At 51.8% G+C, this 22,830-nt stretch overlaps 1 protein-coding gene across 1 annotated transcript in view; it reads left to right on the top strand.

Moving 5' to 3' along the window:
• Positions 1 to 22,830, top strand: part of mtor (mechanistic target of rapamycin kinase) — a 99,660-nt gene that overhangs the window by 1,055 nt on the left and 75,775 nt on the right. The window contains 17 exon segments of the mRNA XM_079741860.1: positions 191 to 423; positions 1,050 to 1,250; positions 2,030 to 2,164; positions 2,622 to 2,897; positions 4,134 to 4,242; positions 4,866 to 5,049; positions 6,667 to 6,795; positions 7,811 to 8,055; positions 8,516 to 8,725; positions 10,139 to 10,344; positions 11,116 to 11,238; positions 11,736 to 11,819; positions 13,206 to 13,298; positions 13,522 to 13,656; positions 14,332 to 14,461; positions 19,849 to 20,099; positions 21,450 to 21,536. Coding sequence (XP_079597986.1) covers positions 191 to 423; positions 1,050 to 1,250; positions 2,030 to 2,164; positions 2,622 to 2,897; positions 4,134 to 4,242; positions 4,866 to 5,049; positions 6,667 to 6,795; positions 7,811 to 8,055; positions 8,516 to 8,725; positions 10,139 to 10,344; positions 11,116 to 11,238; positions 11,736 to 11,819; positions 13,206 to 13,298; positions 13,522 to 13,656; positions 14,332 to 14,461; positions 19,849 to 20,099; positions 21,450 to 21,536 — 2,831 coding nt within the window.

Below are 22,830 nucleotides of genomic sequence, written 5' to 3'. Positions count from 1 at the left end.
CGAGTAAACTGCTCACATTTGGGGGTTCGAACCTGGAACCCTTTCGGCTGGGCGACCCTAACCACTCGACTCTCCATAGACCCCTTAAATAAACCTTTAAACAGCTTGCGTGAGTTCAGGTGCCGACAGTTGAGACGTGCTGTGACGTCACGGTCAAACGGGACAAATAACCGACGGCTCCTTCCCCCAGTGAGTCTGATCGGCGTGGAGGGAGGCAACGCCACCAGGATCAGCCGCTTCGCCAACTACCTGCGCAACCTGCTGCCCTCCAGCGACCCCGTCGTCATGGAGATGGCGTCCAAGGCCATGGGGCACCTGTCCATGGCGGGGGACACCTTCACGGCCGAGTACGTGGAGTTCGAGGTGAAGCGGGCCCTGGAGTGGCTCGGAGCGGATCGCAACGAGGGCCGTCGCCACGCCGCCGTGAGTGGAGACTTTGGGTTGTGTTTACGTCACAATAGTCTTTTAGCAGGCGTGTGTGTGTGTACATGTCCGCAGTGACTTCCAGGTGAGGCTGAACGATCGAACCATGCAATCGATGTTGGATACAACAGAGATTAAACTTTATTAATCCCCCAGAGGGGAGATTCCTTTGTTAAAGCACAGCAGCAGTGGAAGACACCGGATGTAATTCAATACAAATACAAGTAGTGTTGAGGAAAACCAAAATGGATGCTAAAGTAAGGACAAACAGGACAAACAGTATAAATTATAAAGTGGCCCAGGGTAGAAGTGACTGCTGCTGAATCAAGTTTAAAACAGACCGACTGGACAGAGTTGATGGACTGGTGCCCTGACTGCCCCAACCGGCAGTTGCTTTTAGTCTTTGATGTCTAGTGTACTGGGAGGTGGCTTAAGAAAGTCTCTCGAAGATCTAAAGTGGGAGATTCAGACGTCTCCTCAGTAAATCAACGCACATGTCATCCCGGATCGGTTAGGGGTTAAGCATCATAATGGGTTAAACACTGCGGGTCATTCATGTGAACGGGCCTGTGTTGCACCACCAGGACCACAGCGTGATCCCCCCTTTCTCCCCCCGCCCCTGCCAGGTGCTGGTGCTGCGGGAGCTGGCGGTCAGCGCCCCCACCTTCTTCTTCCAGCAGGTGCAGCCCTTCTTCGACAACATCTTCTACGCCGTGTGGGACCCCAAACAGGCCATCCGCGAGGGCGCCGTGTCGGCCCTGCGCGCCTGCCTCATCCTCACCACCCAGCGGGAGACTAAGGAGATGCAGAAGCCCCAGTGGTACAAGGTAGGTCCGGCCCCCAGGCTCAAAGGGCCCCAGACTCCCAGCCCCCAGACCCCTGGATCCCAAGAATCCCAGGCTCAAAGGGCCCCAGGCTCAAAGGGCCCCATGCTCAAAGGGCCACAGGCCCCCAGCCCCTAGACCCCTGGATCCAAAGAACCCCAGGCTCAAAGGGCCCCAGGCTCAAAGGGCCCCAGGCTCAAAGGGCCCCAGGCCTCCAGCCCCCAGACCCCTGGATCCCAAGAACCCCAGGCACAAAGGCTGGGGGAGTTTGACGATCGTGGCCCTGTTAAGGTTTTCGTTTTGTGGTTCTGAGACAAATGTGTGGCTATGATAAGGTTGTAAGCTCTGCTGAATTCATCCGGGATGGGGCATTAGGGTGTCATCGGCACACAGCAGAAAGTACTAGGCCGTAACATGAATTCAAAATGGATACTGGGATGTTATGTCCCAGTATCCTGAAGATGCAGGATATTGGCTTTCAGAGCGCATTTTGTTTCAATAATGCAACATATCTCAAAGTGAAACTGAAGTATTAAGGGCAGGAACAACATTGCCCGTGTGTCTCCATGTCATGCATTGATCAGAGATAGCGGGAGGATGTACCACTAAATCTCAACAAAGGGTCCTACCGTTTGAAATGTTATTAGGCCCACATGCTGGGTTATAAACGTGAATGTTTTTCCTGATAGAAAACGTATCTAGTGAATCACGCGATGCATTTTAAAACCAAGCGAGCACCGTCATGACATCAGTTGGAGCCAACCGCGTCGTCTCGTCGACAGCAAACGTTCGAGGAGGCGGAGAAGGGCTTCGACGAGACGCTGGCGAAGGAGAAGGGCATGAACCGCGAGGACCGCGTGCACGGGGCACTGCTGATCCTCAACGAGCTGGTCCGCATCAGCAGCATGGAGGGGGAGGTGAGACCCCCCACTGAGGACACCCCAGGACAGAGGTTCTGGGTTCAAACCCAAATGTCCCCACAGTCTACTTGTAGTCGTCCTAGAGCGAGACGCCTCAACCCCTACCTGCTAATTCATATATTTACCTTTTGGATGAAAGCATTGCTAAATCAAAACGACTCTCTCTGGCCTTTTACAACCCTAGCTTGATGATTTTTTTTAATTTATGTTGTGCTAGAGCTTGAACGTCATTTTTTTTGTTTAGTAGTTAACAATTTCCTTTTAAGTTTAACGGTCAAGCTATCTATACTGCTAGGATGCGACATGACTGTTACTTATCCTTTTACATCACATATTTATTTATCTGACACTTATGTTCAAAGGCCAACAATGTCGGCCATATCACAAGTTAGCGCCGATAAGTGACTCTTTGTGCGGGAGCCGCCACCATGACACCCTCTTCCCTCCCCCCCAGCGCATGCGCGAGGAGATGGAGGAGATCACGCAGCAGCAGCTGGTCCACGACAAGTACTGCAAGGAGATGATGGGCTTCGGCACCAAGCCGCGCCACATCACGCCCTTCACCAGCTTCCAGTCGGTGCAGCCGCAGCAGACCAACGCCCTGCTGGGGCTGCTGGGCTACAGCTCCCCGCAGGGCTTCCTCAGCTTCGGGGCCACGCCCACCGTCGCCAAGAACTCCCTGGTGGAGAGCCGCTACTGCCGCGAGCTGATGGAGGAGCGCTTCGACCAGGTGGGGCGTCCGGCGGGGAGGGGGGCGGTGGAGGCCGGGTTTCAGAGCGTCCACATATAGGAGGACCCGACTGAAACGGGGGAAACCTCAACCAACACAGGACGGATGTGAACTTGTTCTGCATCTAACCAGTGAACCACACCAGTATATTCACGCGCACCTTGTTTACCGGTCTTGTTTTAAGGTGGTATGGTTCACTGGTTACCGGCACAAAGGTGGATACACGGTGGATGTTACCTTGTTCTGCAGGTAACCAGTGAACCACAGCAGCATAAGGACGTGAACAAAGTTTAGGTGCATTAGCAGGTAAACAAGGTGTAGGTGTATTGATACGTAAACAAGGTGTAGGTGTATAAATACGTAAACAAGGTGTAGGTGTATTAATACGTAAACAAGGTGTAGGTGTATTAATACGTAAACAAGGTGTAGGTGTATTAATACGTAAACAAGGTGTAGGTGTATTAATACGTAAACAAGGTGTAGGTGTATTAATACGTAAACAAGGTGTAGGTGTATTAATACGTAAACAAGGTGTAGGTGTATTAATACGTAAACAAGGTGTAGGTGAATTAGTACGTGAACAAGGTGTACGATCATCAGTACATAAACAAGGTGTAAGATCATCAGTACGTAAACAAGGTGTACGATCATCAGTACATAAACAAGGTGTACGTGCATAAGCGGGTGTGACTTGGGGTTAACACAGGCTTCTTAAGGTGATGCTTGTGCTGTCAGCTCTGTTTTGGGTAGCTGCCGGTTGTGTTTACAGGCATCACAAACCGAACAACGCTATGTCAAAGAACCTATTATGATAAACTACTCTCTGGCATGCATTACAGCTTGGTTATACTATAATATGAAGTTTGGCTGTCTGTAGTATACATGTTTATTGTAAACTTGTATTCATCCAAGTGAACACTGTGGGGATACTGAGTCTGTTTACTAGGGCTGCTTGATATTGGGAAAAATCATAATCACTATTTTTTTGTTCAATATTGAAATCACGATTATTCAAACAATTACTTTTGAGTTTGATGTATTCAGCATGTCTCTCAGATTATTTTTTTTGTAACTGGGGACTTTGAAATTCCGCCTTAAAAAAATACACAAAATTATCAAAAAAGGAAATGTTCCAATCTAAAATGATATACAGAGATGTATCCAGCTGTTCTGCCCTTTCTAATTCGAGTAATGGCCCAGCCCTAGTGTTGACCCTCTCGTCGTTTCATGGGTCAGGTGTGCCGCTGGGTGCTGAAGTACCGGACCACCAAGAACCCTCTGATCCAGATGACCATACTGAACCTGCTTCCCCGCCTCGCCGCCTTCCAGCCCGACACCTTCACAGGTACTTTACTGTCAGCCAATCACAGTCAAGTGGAGATACCTTCCAGCCTATCACCTTCACAGGTACTTTACTGTCAGCCAATCACAGTCAAGTGGAAATACCTTCCAACCAATCATCATCACAGGTACATTCCTGTCAGCCAATCAAATTAAAGTAGAGATACCTTCCAGCCCGACACCTTCACAGATACTTTACTGTCAGCCAATCACAGTCAAGTGGAGATACCTTCCAACCAATCTCCTTCACAGGTACATTCCTGTCAGCCAATCAAATTAAAGTAGAGATACCTTCCAACCCGACACCTTCACAGGTTCTTTCCTATCAGCCAATCACCTGCACATGGAGATACCTTCCAGCCTATCACATTTACAGTTACATTCCTGTCAGCCAATCGCATGCACACAGAGTTACCTTCCAGCCAATCACGTCACAGGTAGGTCCCACAGGCCAATCAGCTGCAGATCTAGATTCCATCTGGCCATTATCACGTATACAGGTCAATTGCTTCTAGCCCAAACATCTACACGGGGATCCACCCTTCCAGCCAAGCACCTGTAGTAGTCCGGAGGTCCGTTTGAAAACCCAGGTGAATGAAAAGGTCTTCCACCTCCTCCTCCCCTCAGACCAGTACCTGTCGGACACCATGGGCTACCTGCTGGGCTGCCTGAAGAAGGAGAAGGAGCGCACTGCCGCCTTCCAGGCCCTGGGGCTGCTGGTGGTGGCAGTCAGGGTGGAGATCCAACCCTACCTCGCCCGGGTGCTGGAGATCATCAAGGCCGCGCTGCCGCCCAAGGACTTCGCCCACAAGTGAGACATTAAGTCTGTGTGTGTGTGTGTGTGTGTGTGTGTGTGTGTGTGTGTGTGTGTTAGGGCTGCTCGATTATGGGAAAAATCATAATCCCTATTATTTTGGTCAGAATTGAAATCACGATTAGTCAAACGATTTTTTTGGGGTTTGAAAACATGTTGCGTTTATTCAGCACGTCTCTCCCCAAAATAACTTTGTAGCTGAGAACTGAAATTTCGCCTTAAATAAATACACAAAATGGTCGAAAAGAAAATGTTCCAACCTGAAATAATAATCAGATATGTATCCAGCTGTTCTGCCCTTTCTGCAAAACACAATATAAAAATAATCTGAAAAATCGATTATGTTCATTTTGTGATCGTTTGACGCTAAAATCGTAATCGCAATCAAAATCCGATTAATCGCCCAGCCCTAGTGTGTGTGTGTCTGTGTGTGTGTGTGTGTGTGTGTGGTTCTATTCCTAGGTCAGGGTGTCCCTGAGCATGGATGGAGGAGACCTCATTCCTGTGTGAATGTGGCTGTAGTTGATCTAAATGAAATGCAGTCACTTTACTTTACACCTTGCGTGATGGTAGAACCATTGTTGTGGGCGGCTTCATGGGCATCTGATTGTCGTCGCATGGTCGTCTGATGGTTGCGTGATGGTCGTCTGATGGTTGTGTGATGTTTTGTGTGATGGTTGTGTGATGTTTGTGTGATGTTTGTGTGATAGTCGTCTGATGGTTGTGTGATGTTTGTGTGATGGTTGTGTGATGTTTGTGTGATAATCGTCTGATGGTTGTGTGATGTTTGTGTGATGTTTGTGTGATAATCGTCTGATGGTTGTGTGATGTTTTTGTGATGGTTGTGTGATAATCGTCTGATGGTTGTGTGATGTTTGTGTGATGGTTGTGTGATGTTTGTGTGATAATCGTCTGATGGTTGTCTGATGGTTGTGTGATCATCGTCTGATGTTTGTGTGATGGTTGTGTGATGTTCGTCTGATGGTTGTGTGATGTTTGTGTGATGGTTGTGTGATGTTTGTATGATAATCGTCTGATGGTTGTGTGATGTTTATGTGATGGTTGTGTGATGTTGGTGTGATAATCGTCTGATGGTTGTGTGATGTTTTTGTGATGGTTGTGTGATGTTTGTGTGATAATCGTCTGATCGTTGTGTGATGTTTGTGTGAGGGTTGTGTGATGTTTGTGTGATAATCGTCTGATGGTTGTGTGATGGTTGTGTGATCATCGTCTGATGTTTGTGTGATGGTTGTGTGATGTTCGTCTGATGGTTGTGTGATGTTTGTGTGATGGTTGTGTGATGTTTGTGTGATAATCGTCTGATGGTTGTCTGATGGTTTTGTGATGGTTGTGTGATCATCGTCTGATGGTTGTCTGATGGTTGTCTGATGGTTGTGTGATGGTTGTGTGATCATCGTCTGTGTGATGGTTCCGTGATGTTTGTGTGATGGTTGTGTGATGTTTGTCTGATGGTCGTCTGATGTTTGTGTGATGGTTGTGTGATGTTTGTGTGATGGTTGTGTGATGGTTGTGTGATAATCGTCTGATGGTTGTGTGATGTTTGTGTGATGGTTGTGTGCTTCATGTCGGTCTCTCCGTTGTGCGCTCTCCCAGGAGGCAGAAGACCATGCAGGTGGACGCCACGGTGTTCACGTGCATCAGCATGCTGTCCCGGGCCCTGGGCCCCAGCATCCAGCCCGACATCAAGGAGCTGCTGGAGCCCATGCTGGCCGTGGGTCTCAGGTAGGACCCCCCCCAGTACCCCTCCAGTCCCCCCCAGTCCCCCCCAGTCCCCCCCAGTCCCCCCCAGTACCCCTCCAGTACCCCTCCAGTCCCCCCCAGTCCCCCCCAGTCCCCCCAGTCCCCCCCAGTACCCCTCCAGTGCCCCCACAGTAGGACAGTACCGATGTCCTCTGGTTTGAATAGTACCTCTCTCTCATTTTGCATTTCAAGTGTTTTGAGCTGATGCCTTTTACACTGAAAGGGCACAGCATATATCAATAGTTTAACTTGCCATTTGCAAACTCCATCATCATCGTCCCTAATGTTTGGTGCTAAAATCAGTTTATCGCTCCAAACATAAATGCCACCGTCTAGAGGACGGTTGTATTTTTCTACCAGACAATCAATGAGTAAGACTCCCGAAAATACCAAAAGTGAATTTTCATTGATAGAACACCTGGTCGTTGTTCTTCCCTTAACCGGCCCTGGCCAGACGTGAGGGATCTGTGTTGCATCATGGGTAATGGAATCCCTATATAAACAGTCTAATGGTGCGTTTTAGTACTCTCTGCGAACCGACTCAGACCTCGGATGTGACGTCACGCCCACACTTCAAGCGTTTCATTATGTTTCGCTCGGTCGTTGGAGAAAAACCACCCGGAAAGCTGTTGTCGCGGTAGCATTGGCAGAGTACCAGGCGCTCCATAATAAGTAGGCTACAGCCTACTTATAGATACGGACGCAGTAAGGTATTGCAGTAATACGAGTGATTCAAATTGCCATTTAAACCACCAAAGCGGTCCGAACACAATGAAAACAGTTCATACTTACAAGTCACACCGGGCGCAGCCATCTTGAACCCTGTCTCGGATCCTTACTCGATCTCCTCCGAGTCCAACCGGGCAAGCGAGTTCGCCGCCCGAGAAAAAAAGGGGGCGTGTTCATGCGTGTCGCTAGGCATCGTCCTCGGACCTCCGAGACGGACGGATAATAAAACGCACCGTAACCCCTCCCCCCCCCCCCCCCCCCCCCCCAGCCCGGCCCTGACGGCGGTGCTGTATGACCTGAGCCGGCAGATCCCCCAGCTGAAGAAGGACATCCAGGACGGCCTGCTGAAGATGCTGTCCCTGGTGCTGATGCACAAGCCGCTGCGCCACCCGGGCATGCCCAAGGGGCTGGCCCACCAGCTGGCCTCGCCCAGCCTCACCAACATCCCCGAGGCCAGCGACGTGGGCAGCATCACCTTGGCCCTGCGCACCCTCGGCAGCTTCGAGTTCGAGGGTGAGGGGCCACGCCGGCGCCGGGGGAGTCTGGGATACCTGTCCAATAATTGGAAAGATAATTAGCTCGACTGTCGCGACCCTGGAATGTTTAAGCGCGGGGGCCGCGGAAAATGAGATGAATTTTGGAAATTGTCTGGGGGATGTCAGAAATGTTTTGGTTCGCAGACATGTGTTTAACACTTTCTCTTTATTTTGCCTGTTCCCTCTTGTCTTTCTCTTACCTTCTTTCGCTCTCCATCTGTCTTTGTCCCTCTCTCTCGCTCTCTCTCTTGCTCTCACTCTCTTTTGCGCTCTTATCTCGCCCCTTCTTTTCTTTCTCTCCCTCTCTCCTTTCTCTCCCTGGCTCTTTCTCTCTCCTTTTGCTCTCACTCTCTCGCTTCTCACTCCCTTCTCGCTCTCCCTTCCTTCTCTCCCCTCCTTTCCCCCCTTATCCCTTCCCCGCCTCCCGAACCAATCAGGGCACTCGCTCACCCAGTTCGTGCGGCACTGCGCCGACCACTTCCTGAACAGCGAGCACAAGGAGGTCCGCATGGAGGCGGCGCGCACCTGCTCGCGCCTGCTCAGCCCCTCGGTGCACCTGATCAGCGGCCACGTGGTCAGCCAGACGGCCGTGCAGGTGGTGGCCGACGTGCTCAGCAAGCTGCTTGTGGTGGGCATCACCGACCCAGGTAACGCAAAGCGTCATGGGAGATGGAGTCATTTAAAGGTTGTATCAGCGGTTCCAGGCCGAAACATAAATGATCACATTCATCTGATCCTTCCTCACTGCCCGCCCCATAAGCAGGCTGTAAAACGCGTCTCTGTAGGCAGCCTATGCTCTGAAATCGCACACAAAAACAAATGGTACTACCAGGCACTCAAAACCAAAATAGATAGTATTTCAACCAATCCCCACCAAGGGCAGGGTGTTGTGGGGTTTTGTGCTTTGTCATGATAGTTTTTACTGGATGCACGAAACACGGAAGGGAGGGGCGAGCTGGCTCTGTTTGTTTAGGATCTCGCTTCAAATACCAACAGAAATGACGTCGCCCAACATCGCTGATACAACCTTTTAATATTGTGTTTTTTTAAATCGATCCCTGTTTGAACGTCTCTTCTTTTCCTAGTTTGTAATCCCTGAGTAGTGGAGGTCTTAATGAGTTACAGACGTTGGGCAGGAAACGCATTGAGCTTCATGTTCAATCGGTCGCCAGAGCTTTAGAGAGAGCATCGTTGTTCCCTAGATAAACTAGCGGTAATATCCATCATATTCCAAGTAAATTACGCATTTACGTGACGTGACGGTAGACAAGCCGGCTGATGTTTATAATAGTCAACTAATATGAAAGAAGAAAGAAAGTGATCTTATTGAACTTTGTGTCTAGCATATATATAATAATAAATATAGAGTATAATAGATTCTCAGTCGATGAATCTCCCGACATCTGGAGCTTGCTATGAACCAAATAGTGGTGATGTTTCGTAGCTCTAGGGTACGATACAGGAAGTGATGGCGCAGGCTGGCTGCCGGTTGAGCAGACCAGAGGAACATTCTGCAAGTGATCTCTGGATACAAGATCCCCTGGTGTAAATACCTCATCCTCCTCTTCCTCCCCCTCCTCCTCCTCTTCGTACTCCTCCTCCTCCCCCTTCTCCTCATCGTCCTGCTCTTTGTACTCCTTCCTCCACCTCCGCTGACCTTCTCTTCCTACTCCTCCTCTTCGTCTTCATACTCTTTCCCCTCCTCTTCCTCCTCCTCTTCCCCTTCCTCCTCCTTCTTCTCCCCTTTCTCCTCCTCTTCCCATGTCTCCTCCTCCTCCTCCCCTTTCTTCTCCTCCTCCTCCCCTTTCTCCTTCTCCTCCTCTTCCTCCTCCTCCCTCTCCTCCTTTCCCTCTCTGCCCTCCTCTTCCCCTTTCTCCTCCTCTCCGTCCTCCTCCCCCCTCTCCTCCCCTTCCTCCCACCCTTCCTCCTCCTCCTCTCCCCCTTCCTCCTCCTCCCTCTCCTCCTTTCCCTCTCCTCCTCCTCCTCCTCCCCTTCCTCCCACCCTTCCTCCTCCTTCCTCCTCCCCCCCCCCCCCCCCCCCCCCCCCCCCCACCTCCCAGACCCGGACATCCGCTACTGCGTGCTGGCCTCCCTGGACGAGCGCTTCGACGCCCACCTGGCGCAGGCGGAGAACCTGCAGGCTCTGTTCGTGGCGCTGAACGACGAGGTGTTTGAGATCCGGGAGCTGGCCATCTGCACCATCGGCCGCCTGAGCAGCATGAACCCCGCCTTCGTCATGCCCTTCCTCCGCAAGATGCTCATCCAGGTGGGGTGGGGGGTGGGCGAGTAGGGCCGGACCGTTAGTCCAATTCAACCCTGCTCCTCCAGGTGGGGGGGGGAATAGTAAATATAGATGTTGTATCAATTCATGCATCAGTTCATCTCAACACATAGGCCTGGCCTAAAGGAAAGAGCACTTTGTATGTCGACTGCTCCCAATGTTGTGTTGGTCATACTAGAGAGTGATATATTGCTTGTTAAGTGAACAATACAGAACATAAAAAAATCTAAATAATAATCGCATACTAAATCGCAATCGCAATATTGGTCGAAATGATCGCAATTCGATTTATTTCCCCAAATCCCCCCAAAACCGCCTGATCTACTGTAGAGGTCCAGGTCTACAGCCGTAGAGGTCTACAGTAGAGCAGTGTGGAGATGTTTCCACCATCGCCTGGTTGATTCCTGGGGACGCCCATCCTAAGACCGTGTTTCACGCTGTGTATCAAATCTCTTTTTTGTGCTACTTGTGAGCTTTTCAAGTTGTGAACGCTGGATCTAATGTGAAGCAGCATTAGCCGTAGTATTCATACTGCATATATTCATGAAGTCCTTGACGTGGATTATATTCCAATTTCTTTAGTATTCTTTTTAAAACTAACATTGTATCCTGTGCCTGACCAGTTCCCCCATGGGCCTCTAGGGGGCAGCCCATCACCAGTCCAACCTCCGCGGTGGTCCCCTCACCTCCAGCGCCTGTGTGTAAAGTTGTAGAGGAGCTGAGCTGTGACTGTGTGTTGTGCCTCGTCCGCTCCAGATCCTGACGGAGCTGGAGCACAGCGGCGTGGGCCGCAACAAGGAGCAGAGCGCCCGAATGCTGGGCCACCTGGTCTCCAACGCGCCCCGCCTCATACGCCCATACATGGAGCCCATCCTCAAGGTGACTCCTCCCCCTCCCCTCTCCCATTGGCTGGTCGCGACATGGGATCGTATTCGTTCGCAGTGGGTCGTGGCTAGGTGTGGCCTGTGAAATGAGCCTTTGGTGTAAACACGGAGGCAGGGTTGTCTGTTATGGGGCGTTTGACCCTCAGCCGAAAGAGTCTGGGATCGATGCCCGATGTCCCCAGTCTACCTGGAGGCATTCCTGGGCAAGATGGCGTCATCGCTGCCTGCTTAATCATGACCCGTATCTTTAAGAACCTCTCTTAAAGTGATTAACTGTGACTAGATAATAAATGGGAAGGACTCTCTCCTTCCCTGACCCTCGAATTTCAGTCTCTCCCTCTCTGTCTGTCTGTCTGTCTGTCTGTCTGTCTGTCTGTCTGCCTGCCTGCCTGTCTGTCTGTCTGTCTGTCTGTCTGTCTGTCTGTCTCTCCCTCCCTGGCCGTCGCCCTCTGGCCCCTGACCGTCGCCCTCTGGCCCCTGGTTGTGTCGTAGGCTCTGATCCTGAAGCTGAAGGACCCGGACCCCAACCCCGGGGTTGTGATCAGCGTGCTGGCCACCATCGGCGAGCTGGCGCAGGTACGAGACCCCCACTCCGAACAGGAACCATCCAACACTCTACATTCATTATAGCCAGAGGGGAGATACCGAACCCCCACCTGGGCATCATGACCTGCTTAATGGAGCTACATTCAGCCATTACAGCAGCTGTTGTAATGGGTGTAACTGAAGCACCCTGATGACCCGGAGCTCCTGGCCGGCCACCAGGTCGAACGGTGTGAGCCTGTACATTCAGCTGCATAGCAGAACTACCAATGCCTCGTCTGAGCTACTCGGAGCAGAATAGCGTGGTGGCAAGGATGTTTGACTACCAGCCAAAGGTCCTGGGTTCAAACCCCAGAGACTGCAGTCTACCCGTCAGGCATCCTTGGGCCAGGTGCCCTGACCATTACCTGATCATAAACCAAGTGTCTCAGTCGCTTTGGAGGAAGGCTTCCGCTGAACGACTTGATGGTAATTGATAGGATGTAAAAAGTAATCAATATTAGAATGTAGGGCTGGGTATTGCCAGGTACCTCGCAATTCAATTTGATTAGATTCTTTAGGTCTTCATTCGATTCGATTTAGATTGGATTCGATATTGATCCAATTGCTTTGATATCGATTCAATAATACGTGCAGATGACAAAAATACCTAAATATTATTAGGAATTAACCATTTCATAATGAATTAACCATTTCATTGTGCTTTAACTAGCAAAAAGGGAATACACCATTGTATAATATTGTTCCTTCCATTGATGCATCGATGTTTTCACCCAGCCCTATTAGAATGTATATCTCTCGATCAGGCCTAAGCGGTCTTATCCCTACAACATCAACCAAGTGTTCCGTCATGTCGAGTGCGGCGTCTCTTTAGCGTGACCTTTGTCCTTCGGCCTTGAGGTCCGCCCTCCCCAGGTGTCCATCCAGCTGCGGAAGCTGCAGGCCTCAGGCTGGCCCCCCCCCCCTCAAAGGAGGGAGGAGGGCAGTGTTAGGAGCGCCGGGCTAGCCCCCACGTGCAGAGGCAGTGCGGGGGACGCACGCGTAGGTCTGACGGTTCAGCCCGCCGTGACGGCGGTACCCAAGGAGGTAGAGCACACACAGGGAAAAGAGGGAAAGGCAGGAAGGCCATGTTTTACAACGCTTTATTGAATACAGGGCAGAAAGGGGGATTTCAGGATTTGTGGATTAAATGAGATTGAGGGGGATTGTTCATTTTGGGGGGCAGGAAAAGGGAATGTTGGGAATCTAACCTGTGGCAGTTTCAGATGTATTAACTGACGAGCAGAGTAGCTATCAAACTACCAATTAGAGGGCAGGATTAAGGTCCATTGATGCAGGGCAGGGCAGGACGCTGTGCGTTTTCCGTCACCTTACTGAAATCCCCTCTTCTGATTGGTTTGCGTGCACCTGCGCTGCCAGGTGAGTGGACTGGAGATGAGGAAGTGGATGGACGAGCTGTTCCCCATCATCATGGACATGCTGCAGGACTCCTCCTCCCTGGCCAAGAGACAGGTAAGGCCAGGTCCCAATCGGACGCCTTCTGACACTCTCCAGGTTTTAATGTGCTTTAACTGACTGTGTATGTGTTGTTATTGTTGTATCATGTTTTGTTAGTATCGCTTCTGGAATAGGATGCAGTTATTAAGATGTGGGAAACGTATTTTGCCAACCATGCAAGGCATCGTGTCTCGGGCAGTGTTCATTCAGGATGTTGTTTCCGACCCCCCCCCACCAGGTGGCGCTGTGGACGCTTGGCCAGCAGGTGGCCAGCACGGGCTACGTGGTGGAGCCCTACCGCAAGTACCCCTCCCTGCTAGAGGTCCTGCTCAACTTCCTCAAGACCGAGCAGAACCAGGGCATCCGCAGAGAGGTGTGTGTGTGTGTGTGTGTGTGTGTGTGTGTGTGTGTGTGGGGGGGGGGCAGGGCCCCCGCCCACCCGAGTTTCTCATACCAGCTCCCTGCGCAGAGTTGTTGACGGGGGGATAGAGAGTTGTTGACGGGGGGAGAGGAAGAAAGAGTTGTTGACGGGGGGGGGGGGGATCAAACATTTCGCGATTAATCATTCGCGTTTTCTTTTTTTTTCATGGGCCCCCCTCTGCCTTGGGCCCCCCCAAGCCTGTCCACCTTACACCCCCAGTCTGTCGGCCCTGTGTGTGTGTGTGTATGTGTGTGTGTGTGTGTTTGTGTGTGTGTGCGCGCGTGAAAAAAAAATACTCTTTCACTCTCTCACCTTGACTCGACGTTCGCACTCACTCAACTACTCATTAGGTGAGTGTGTCTCACTCACGCAGGGGCACTCACTCAGTCACTCCCACACTCAGTCACTCAGGGGTACATAAATAATGGCTTCCCCCCCCAGACTGTTTACCTGGCTGCCCGGATAAGATGCCATCTCTTATATGGAGCCTGATGGCAGAATATCGATCACCCTCTGATTGATTTAGCATCCATTCAAACCGTGTGTGTGTGTGTGTGTGTGTGTGTGTGTGTGTGTGTGTGTGTGTGTGTGTGTGTGTGTGTGTGTGTGTGTCCCCCCCACCCCCAGGCCATCCGTGTGCTGGGCTTGCTGGGCGCTCTGGACCCCTACAAGCACAAGGTCAACATCGGCATGATCGACCAATCGCGCGACGCCTCCGCCGTCAGCCTCTCCGAGTCGAAGACCAGCCAGGACTCCGGTAAGACCCCTGGTTACCACGGTGACCGTGCGTTACCATGGGGATCGGTCGGCCCGCTGAGAAAAAGAGTGTTGCTCGAAGGAAAGCAAAACTCGCGTGTGGGTTGTCTTTGTTTCGGCGGCCGGGCTGTGATCTCACGACCTGCTCCGACGCGGGAAGAATCCGTCCGACTGGCAGCGCTCAATCCGCCAGATCGAGAGGGAGGCGTACTTCTCAGGAACCAGGGCACGCCCGGCTAGAACCCCCAGTGGGGTGGACACAACATAAACCCCGTCCAGGCGGGTTCCCTCTCGCTGTGTGGTCCCTCGTTCACACGCCCCCGCCCCCCAGCCCGGACCAGCGGGCGGGGCGGCGTGCCTTGGAGCCTGTGTGGGCCTGCTCGATGTGGTTTTGATAAGCGGCGCCCGGCCTTCCTGCACTGGTTGGTCTGGTGGATTCACATGAACTCCTGGAGCATGCCGGCCGCAGATGAAAGGGCGTTGGGACACGTGTTGATCAGAAACGCACCGCTGACAGCAGATAGGGAGGCGCAACACACCCAGGGTCAGACTAATCCCATCGGGCTGCCTCTGAATTGCACCTCAGAGAAGCGCTTCTACTGCTTTATGAGTTTGATATTTTTGTTTTGGGCCTGTTCAATGGCTCTGCCATACAGAGCCAGTACACCTTGTCGAGGTCCAGGTTCGATTTCGACCTGTGTTCCTAATGCCCCCACTCCTTTTGACACAAAGCCCATACAAATGCATGTATTTTATTAGTATTTGATACACCATAAGAAGTTGAACCCAGGTGCGTCCGAGCGACAGTCGTCCAACCATGAGCCCCGTCGGAGCCAGCAGCCACGCACGCTTTGGTACACGTGATGTTCCCGGGCCGCGTGTGTGAATAAACAAAGGAGCGAGGCATGAAACTCAATCAAGTGCCTGGACTCGCACTCACACTCACCCGTGAAAGATGTTAAAAACAATTTCAGGCTTCAATTACTTGAGGTGCTGTGTCTGGCCCGTGGCAGCACCCAGCCTGATCCCTCTCTGATCCGGCCAACAACCTCATCATACCTCTCCCTCCTCCCTCCCTCCTCTCCGAACCCGCGGCGCTCTTTAGCACCGACCGTAACTTTGGAGTCTGTCTGCCGCGCCGAGCACATTTGAAGCGCCTGTCCAAAGCAGAGCGCTGGTCGGAGCGAGAGCCCGTCTCTGTACCCTGGATGAGGGCGGGGGCACGGTGGCCCCGTACCGTCTGATGACTATCCCCCCGTGACTGATGTTCCCCTCCCCCAAACCCGAGCACCCCCGCCGTCAACGCCGCGTCCTGCTACGTCTGGAGGGAGAGCGGGGCCGCCACGTCGTAAAGCCGCCCTTTCTCCTCTCGCCCGTCGTACTGGCGGGGCCGCTCCAGATGGACCGCCGCTCCCCGATAGCCATCACGCCGGCCCCCGGCCAAGGCCAGGGGTCTGGGGGTGGAGGCGTCCCGCCGTCGGCTCCTGCTGGATGGATCACCGCGCCGTCAGCTGCTTATGTGAACGAGGTCCAACGCGGTGCGGTCATGAGTTTCCCACGCGAGGCTATCGGCCCAGGAAGCTTCAGCGGGGTCCGTGTGACGCTCCGGCCCTCCCCGCCGCCCCCTGGGAGCTTTATGTAGCGTGGGATTGGGAATATTGGGACCATCAGGGCTGGCCGCTCGGCTGAAGTGAATGTCGCTAGACTTGAAATGCACTTCATTTGTCATATTCACACGGGGCGCGGAGATGAATATGGAAACGTGGTTCCTGTTAAACTCTCAGCGCTGGCGGCTGCCAGGGCTGGCGGCGCGGCCAGCGCCGAGTTGATTGCCCTCCAAAAAATAAATGAACACGATCCAAAAACTACTTTTTAAAGTGGGAAGGTTAATGTTACGCTTATTCAAACCAAACGAGTCTGTCCGACCGACGGAGTCATCGACCAGCGACGGTTAATCACACTTGATTGTATAAATGGGCTCGGCTTTGCAAATATTTAAAAATTTTCAACGGAATTAGTGCTTGAATTACAAGATCGTTCACAATTGATCATGAATCCCAAGTGTTGAACTCCCAACGAAAAATGACCTAGCAGTGGTGCAAGCGACCAAGAACCTACTCCACATCCTGCTAGCATTGCGTAATCCGTTCAACCTGATGCAACGTACCCACATGCCGCTTGCCTAGCGTACTCTGTTCAAGCCAATGCTACGTACCCACATGCTGCTAGCATAGCGTACTCCGTTCAACCAATGCTACGTACCCACATGCTGCTAGCATAGTGGGTTCTATTCAACCCAATGCTACGTACCCACATGCTGCTAGCATAGCGGGTTCTGTTCCACCCAATGCTACGTACCCACATGCTGCTAGCATATCGGGTGCTGTTCCACCCAATGCTACGTACCCACATGCTGCTAGCATAGTGGGTTCTGTTCCACCCAATGCTACGTACCCACATGCTGCTAGCATAGCGGGTTCTGTTCAACCCAATGCTACGTACCCACATGCTGCTAGCATAGCGGGTTCTGTTCCACCCAATGCTACGTACCCACATGCTGCTAGCATAGCGGGTTCTGTTCCACCCAATGCTACGTACCCACATGCTGCTAGCATAGCGGGTTCTGTTCAACCCAATGCTACGTACCCACATGCTGCTAGCATAGCGGGTTCTGTTCAACCCAATGCTACGTACCCACATGCTGCTAGCATAGCGGGTTCTGTTCAACCCAATGCTACGTACCCACATGCTGCTAGCATAGCGGGTTCTGTTCCACCCAACGCTACGTACCCACATGCTGCTAGCATAGCGGGTTCTGTTCCACCCAACGCTACGTACCCACATGCTGCTAGCATAGCGGGTTCTGTTCAACCCAACGCTACGTACCCACATGCTGCTAGCATAGCGGGTTCTGTTCAACCCAATGCTACGTACCCACATGCTGCTAGCATAGCGGGCTCTGTTCAACCCAATGCTACGTACCCACATGCTGCTAGCATAGCGGGCTCTGTTCAACCCAATGCTACATAGGGCACAGCCTTGTGCTACTAGCATAGGCTGGCCCCAGCAACCGAGTGCTGGCCAACAGGTCTACTCTGTTGTTGTCCGCTCCACATAGAACTATGTCATGTTCAGGTGAGCTCCCCATCTCCTATGGTCAGGTGACCCCCCTTCACACACCTGTGTCCTATGGTTGTGTGTTCAAGGTTTGGTTATGAGGGATGGGTAGGAATAATCAGTTTTTAGAGTCAGTCAACGTTTGGACCGTTAACATTTCCTTTGCGAGCTTCCGCACAGAACTAATGTTGGTTCTGCAGCCCTATTATTATAATTGTATTGTATTAATCCTGCACAGAAGAATATACACGCAATACAATACACAAGCATAAATATTTATCTATGCATACAACACAACAAACAGCTGCAGTGTGCCACTGAGGGTGGAACGGGGAGAGAGTCTGACGTCATTCAAGTGATCACGTACTCTACAGAAGTTGAGATATTTACCGGAAGATATTCATGAGGATTAACACCAGAATAAATTCGATTCTTCACTGTAAAAGTTTGTTTTTGGCCAATGAGCCGTGGCTCCCTTCTGTGAATTTTGGCACTCATCGAAATAATCGATTATTCCTTCATACCACTCGCTGGGTATTCGGCCGTGAAAATGTGATTCAAATCCCTAATGTTTATTCAGGACTTATCATAATGGCTTTAGCAGTTTGTTCAGAGCCTCAGTGGACTGCAATGGCGACAGGCGCTCGTATATCTGCTGTTGTATAGTGTCCCGGCTCAGCCGTGACCGGTGCGTCTGGGCGGCTGTCTGCATAGCCAGAGAGGATGCTGGGAAGTGGTGTTAGATAAGCAGGCAGCGCTGGGACACAGAGTATCCCTCGCGTGGTTCTCTTTCGGACGCCAAGACTAGACAGTCATGCACACCGCGGGGGGGTTTGTCAGAGGTGAGCTGTGATTCGTACGAACCCTAATTCGTGTCGCTTGTGTAGTATTTGTCGTTTTTGCATACGGGTGCTGCTGTAACGACGACGACGGCTAGGAAGACCGCCGAGGGCCAATCCGTCCCCTTGTCAGCGTCAGTCTTGCGCTCGGGCCAAGGCCAGCGCAAGGCACGACACGATCTAATCATGGCACAGTGACCAGGCCAGCCAACAGATCCCAGAGCCCATCCATCATCCCCATCTTTTAGGACCCCGTCCAGAGGATCCCCGACAGCGGGATAACGAGAAGACGGTGGAGCGCCGAGCGGTAACTGTACTCCTCCAGTGGACCAATGAAACGTGGAATACCCAGACTTATGTCATAACCACATGTCTCTAGTGAAACCCAAGCCGCCTCGCGTGTAGAGAGACAGACGGGCCTTCCTCCCCACCACCACCGCCGTCATCATCCTCCTCCTCGTGATGGATGAAGGCGGGTTTGGCCATGTGTGATGTGTGCGTTTTGAATGCGTATAGGGGCTCCTCGTTTAGTTATGTGATGTTGGGACTTTTATCGCTCATTACGCAGACTCATTTTGCATCGGATTACCGACAGTTTTGCTATAAATCGCACGCTCGTTCCGCAAAATCCAATAAATGTCTGAACGCTACCGGCGGGACACCTTTGATTTAAACATCCGGCTTCTCATTCGGAGGAAACTCGGCGTTGTTTCACATAAAATGAAAACGATGAAGACAAATCAAGCAGGACAGTTAAGGGTATAAATGTAAATAAAGCACGTGTGGGGATTAAAACATTCTGCCAGTTTGTTAGCAAGACAGAGGGAAAGGAAATGGGTTTCCCGTTTTTTCCCGTGTGCCGGTCTGTAGTAAAACCAGTTGATGCTGTGGAGGGTATCAGACCGAGTCCCAGTCCTCCCAGTCCATCACCTCAACCACTCTTATCTGGAGGCAACGGCAGAGAAATAACAAAGACACACTACTTTTATATATTCAGTTTGGTTCTTACATGGTTTACGTGAGTGTTGCTCCGGAGACATTATTGACCGCTTGCTAGATTATACGGTCAATACGGTGTTGACCTCTACCGTCTCCCCCCCTCCCTCTCTCCGTGTGGGAGGGAGAGGTGAGGTAAGGACTTCCTTTAACGAGGGAGACTTGGAGCGGTCCAAGAGGATGGAACTGAAATGGGTCCGACAGGTTTACACAGGCGTCCTCTATCTTTTGGTCGCAGGACTTCTGTCGTCAATTATTTTTTGTGAAGCTTCAGAATATAATGACGGTCAAAAAATGAAATGTATTTAAAAGTTGAAAGGGATGCCAATGTTACAAACCGTGGGCCAAACTGTAAAACCTGACAACGGCTTGGTGTGAAATGAGGCTGAGAGCCCCTCGGTTAACCAGAGCCCCCCCCCCCCCCCCCCCCCCACAGCGGACTACAGCACCAGCGAGATGCTGGTGAACATGGGGAACCTGCCCCTGGACGAGTTTTACCCGGCGGTCGCCATGGTGACCCTGATGCGCATCCTCCGGGACCCCTCGCTCTCCAACCACCACACCATGGTGGTGCAGGCTGTCACCTTCATCTTCAAGTCGCTGGGCCTCAAGTGCGTGCAGTTCCTGCCGCAGGTCATGCCCACCTTCCTCAACGTCATCCGGGTCTGCGACGCCAGCATCCGAGAGGTAGGGGGCGCCACCGGGTTTAAAGGTGTCATACCGCCGGGTGTGAGCGGGATTGGCCGTTACAAACCGTTTGGACAATCGGCCTCTTCTGACGTCACAGGTGGGCGTTTCCACCTAGACACGCGACGGATAGATGAGCAACGTTTGCTACGGTCAACTGGGTAGGCCGGTGGACTGATCTATCCAGCGCACATCTAGGGGGACACGCCCACTTGTGATGTCAGAAGAGGCAGATAAAGTAAAAAAAACGGCTTGTAACGGCTAATCACACTCACAACCTGGTGGTATAATATGTCTCCCTCCTTTAATGAGATTATTCTCTTTTCTTTTTTTTGTAGTGGGATCTGCAAATGTTTATCCTGTAGACTCATTAGTCCTCTAGTCACGTTTTCTTTCTCTTTGAGAGTTGGACGACAGATGCAAACTTTACCAGAGCTTGTCTTTGTGCTGTTAAGTGCGTGGCCGTGCGCTGTCTTGTCGATTTAAATCCATCAGCCGCGCTGCACGCTACAGTAAAGTGTAATGGGGCGGCTCTTATTTTTGGATTTGAAATGACTTTCCCTCGTTCATGGGTGAACGGATTAACGGCTTTGTCTCAATCGTTTCTTGCACAATCTCAATGAGACACAAATCCAGAATAAGAAAATGCTTATTACAATTAAGTTTTGCAGTTTTAAATCTATAAAGATTCTTTCCGTGCAGACCGACTTTGACCCGTCCCTCAGCCCGGCATTATTTCACCTTTTTCAATCGGGTTTTATTATGCAAGGCAACATGGAAAAGTACTTCTTCTCAGCTTAATAGTTCTTGTCACCCATCCGTTATTCCGTCACCCATCCAGGTGGGTGGGGCGCGGCGGGCCAGCTCATCCAATAATATCAATAACCTCACTTTGGGTCGTCTCCGTCGTCCTACCAGTGTCACAAATCAAATCCTGAAGCATCCATATGCACACATCGTGAATCATCCCCACACCGCGTCCTGTGTGCTCAGTGATTCATCACGGGGTGGGGGGGGGGGCGCCATTCATCTTTACCCAATAACACGGTGGACACAGAGGGGAGGGTGTGTGTGTGTGTGTGTGTGTGTGTGTGTGTGTGTGTGTGTGTGTGTGTGTGTGGGGGGGGGTGCCTGCCGTTGGACAAGACTCGTCTTGCACTCCCTCACCCCCTGTTAGTCCCCACCGATCACATTTTCCATCCCATAACTTCAGAGGGGGATGGCGTCCCGGGGCCCGTGACGAAACGCCAACCCAGATAAACCCATCCCCCCCCCCCCCCCCCTCCATCGTGTTCTGGTCATCACTCTTATGTTCCCTCACTGTCCCTCTCTGTCTCTCTCCCTCTCCAGTTCCTCTTCCAGCAGATGGGGATGGTGGTCTGCTTCGTGAAGATCCACATCCGGCCCTACATGGACGACATCTTCATTCTCATCAGAGTAAGGAGTGCACACTGACACACACAAACACAGACACGCACACATGCTGAGCACAACCGTGAAGCCTGCTCTGTTTCCTGTGCGTCAAGCTGCAACAGCTGCAAACTCTTAATTATGCTTGGTTGCCCAACTCCTCTTTCCATCATTAGACGTAATGTGTGCGCACACGCACACACACACACACACACACACACACACACACACACACACACACACACACACACACACACACACACACACACACACACACACACACACACACACACACACACACAGGGCCTGACTTTTTTTAAAAGAGCTGATTTGTTCGGGTAGAAAGGTTATTTACAGCCGACTCTTATTTTGAAAGTCTGCCTCGATGCTCTTCCTCCTTGTGTAGTTTATGTATCGCCAGAGCCAGGCTCATGACCCCGGAGGCACACGGACACGTGCCTTCAGTTAGACACGCTGCGGTACCCCCCACCCCCCGACTCACCTACTCATCCCCCACGCTCCTTGCAACATGGCGGTGGTCATTATCCGTCCCCATCCGGTGATGACTTTGAATTCTCATCTCATAATGTTGGTCCATTTATCGCCCAAGCAGTGCTAGACAGACCAAGGGCTGTCGTAAAATACAGGTCAAATCTCAATTTCACCATGCCTGACGCATTACATATATATTTCCCTTGTTGTGCTGCTACGGCTTGTTACCACGGCGACGAGCCCCAACCGACAGAACATCGGTTACGAATGTCTTCTGACCGTCCACGACCCGGCCGCCGCCCCCTAGGTGGACTATAAATCTACCACAGTCAGGCTGAAGCCAGCGGTCCCTGTAGTCCTGCCCTAATAATGGACAATTGGCGCAACCAGGAAGTCACCAGGCACGCGTGTAACTCCTCCCCCATCGGTGTAACTCCTCCCTCATGCTGGGAACCCCTCCCCCTGGATGGAACCCCGCCTCCCCCATGAATGGAACCCCTCCCCTACGGGTGTTTACCCCTCCCCTGACAGTAACCCCTCCCAAAGCAGTGCTGTTGCTCCTCCCCCTCATGACCATGGCTCCTCCCCTGGACATAACTCCTCCCCCTTCGGCTGTGACTCCTCCCTCTGGACGGAGGCCTGTCCCCGTGGCACCTCCACATCCCTCTATGAAACACAAAGGCTCTATTCATATTTTGTGGCGCTCCGGTTGGCCGGGTGAGCCCAGACGGGCGGCTGGAATATCCATCCAGGACGCGGCGCGGTCCAGGTCTCCCTGGAAACCACCCAGGAGAGGAAGGGGGGGTGGTGCCCTGGCCCAGCAGGCCCT

The sequence above is a fragment of the Pollachius pollachius genome (genome assembly GCF_949987615.1).
Source record: "Pollachius pollachius genome assembly, chromosome: 8".
Classification (NCBI taxonomy): Eukaryota; Metazoa; Chordata; class Actinopteri; order Gadiformes; family Gadidae; genus Pollachius; species Pollachius pollachius.
Note: the sequence above shows the minus strand (reverse complement) of the source record. Positions and strands in the feature narration are given on the sequence as shown.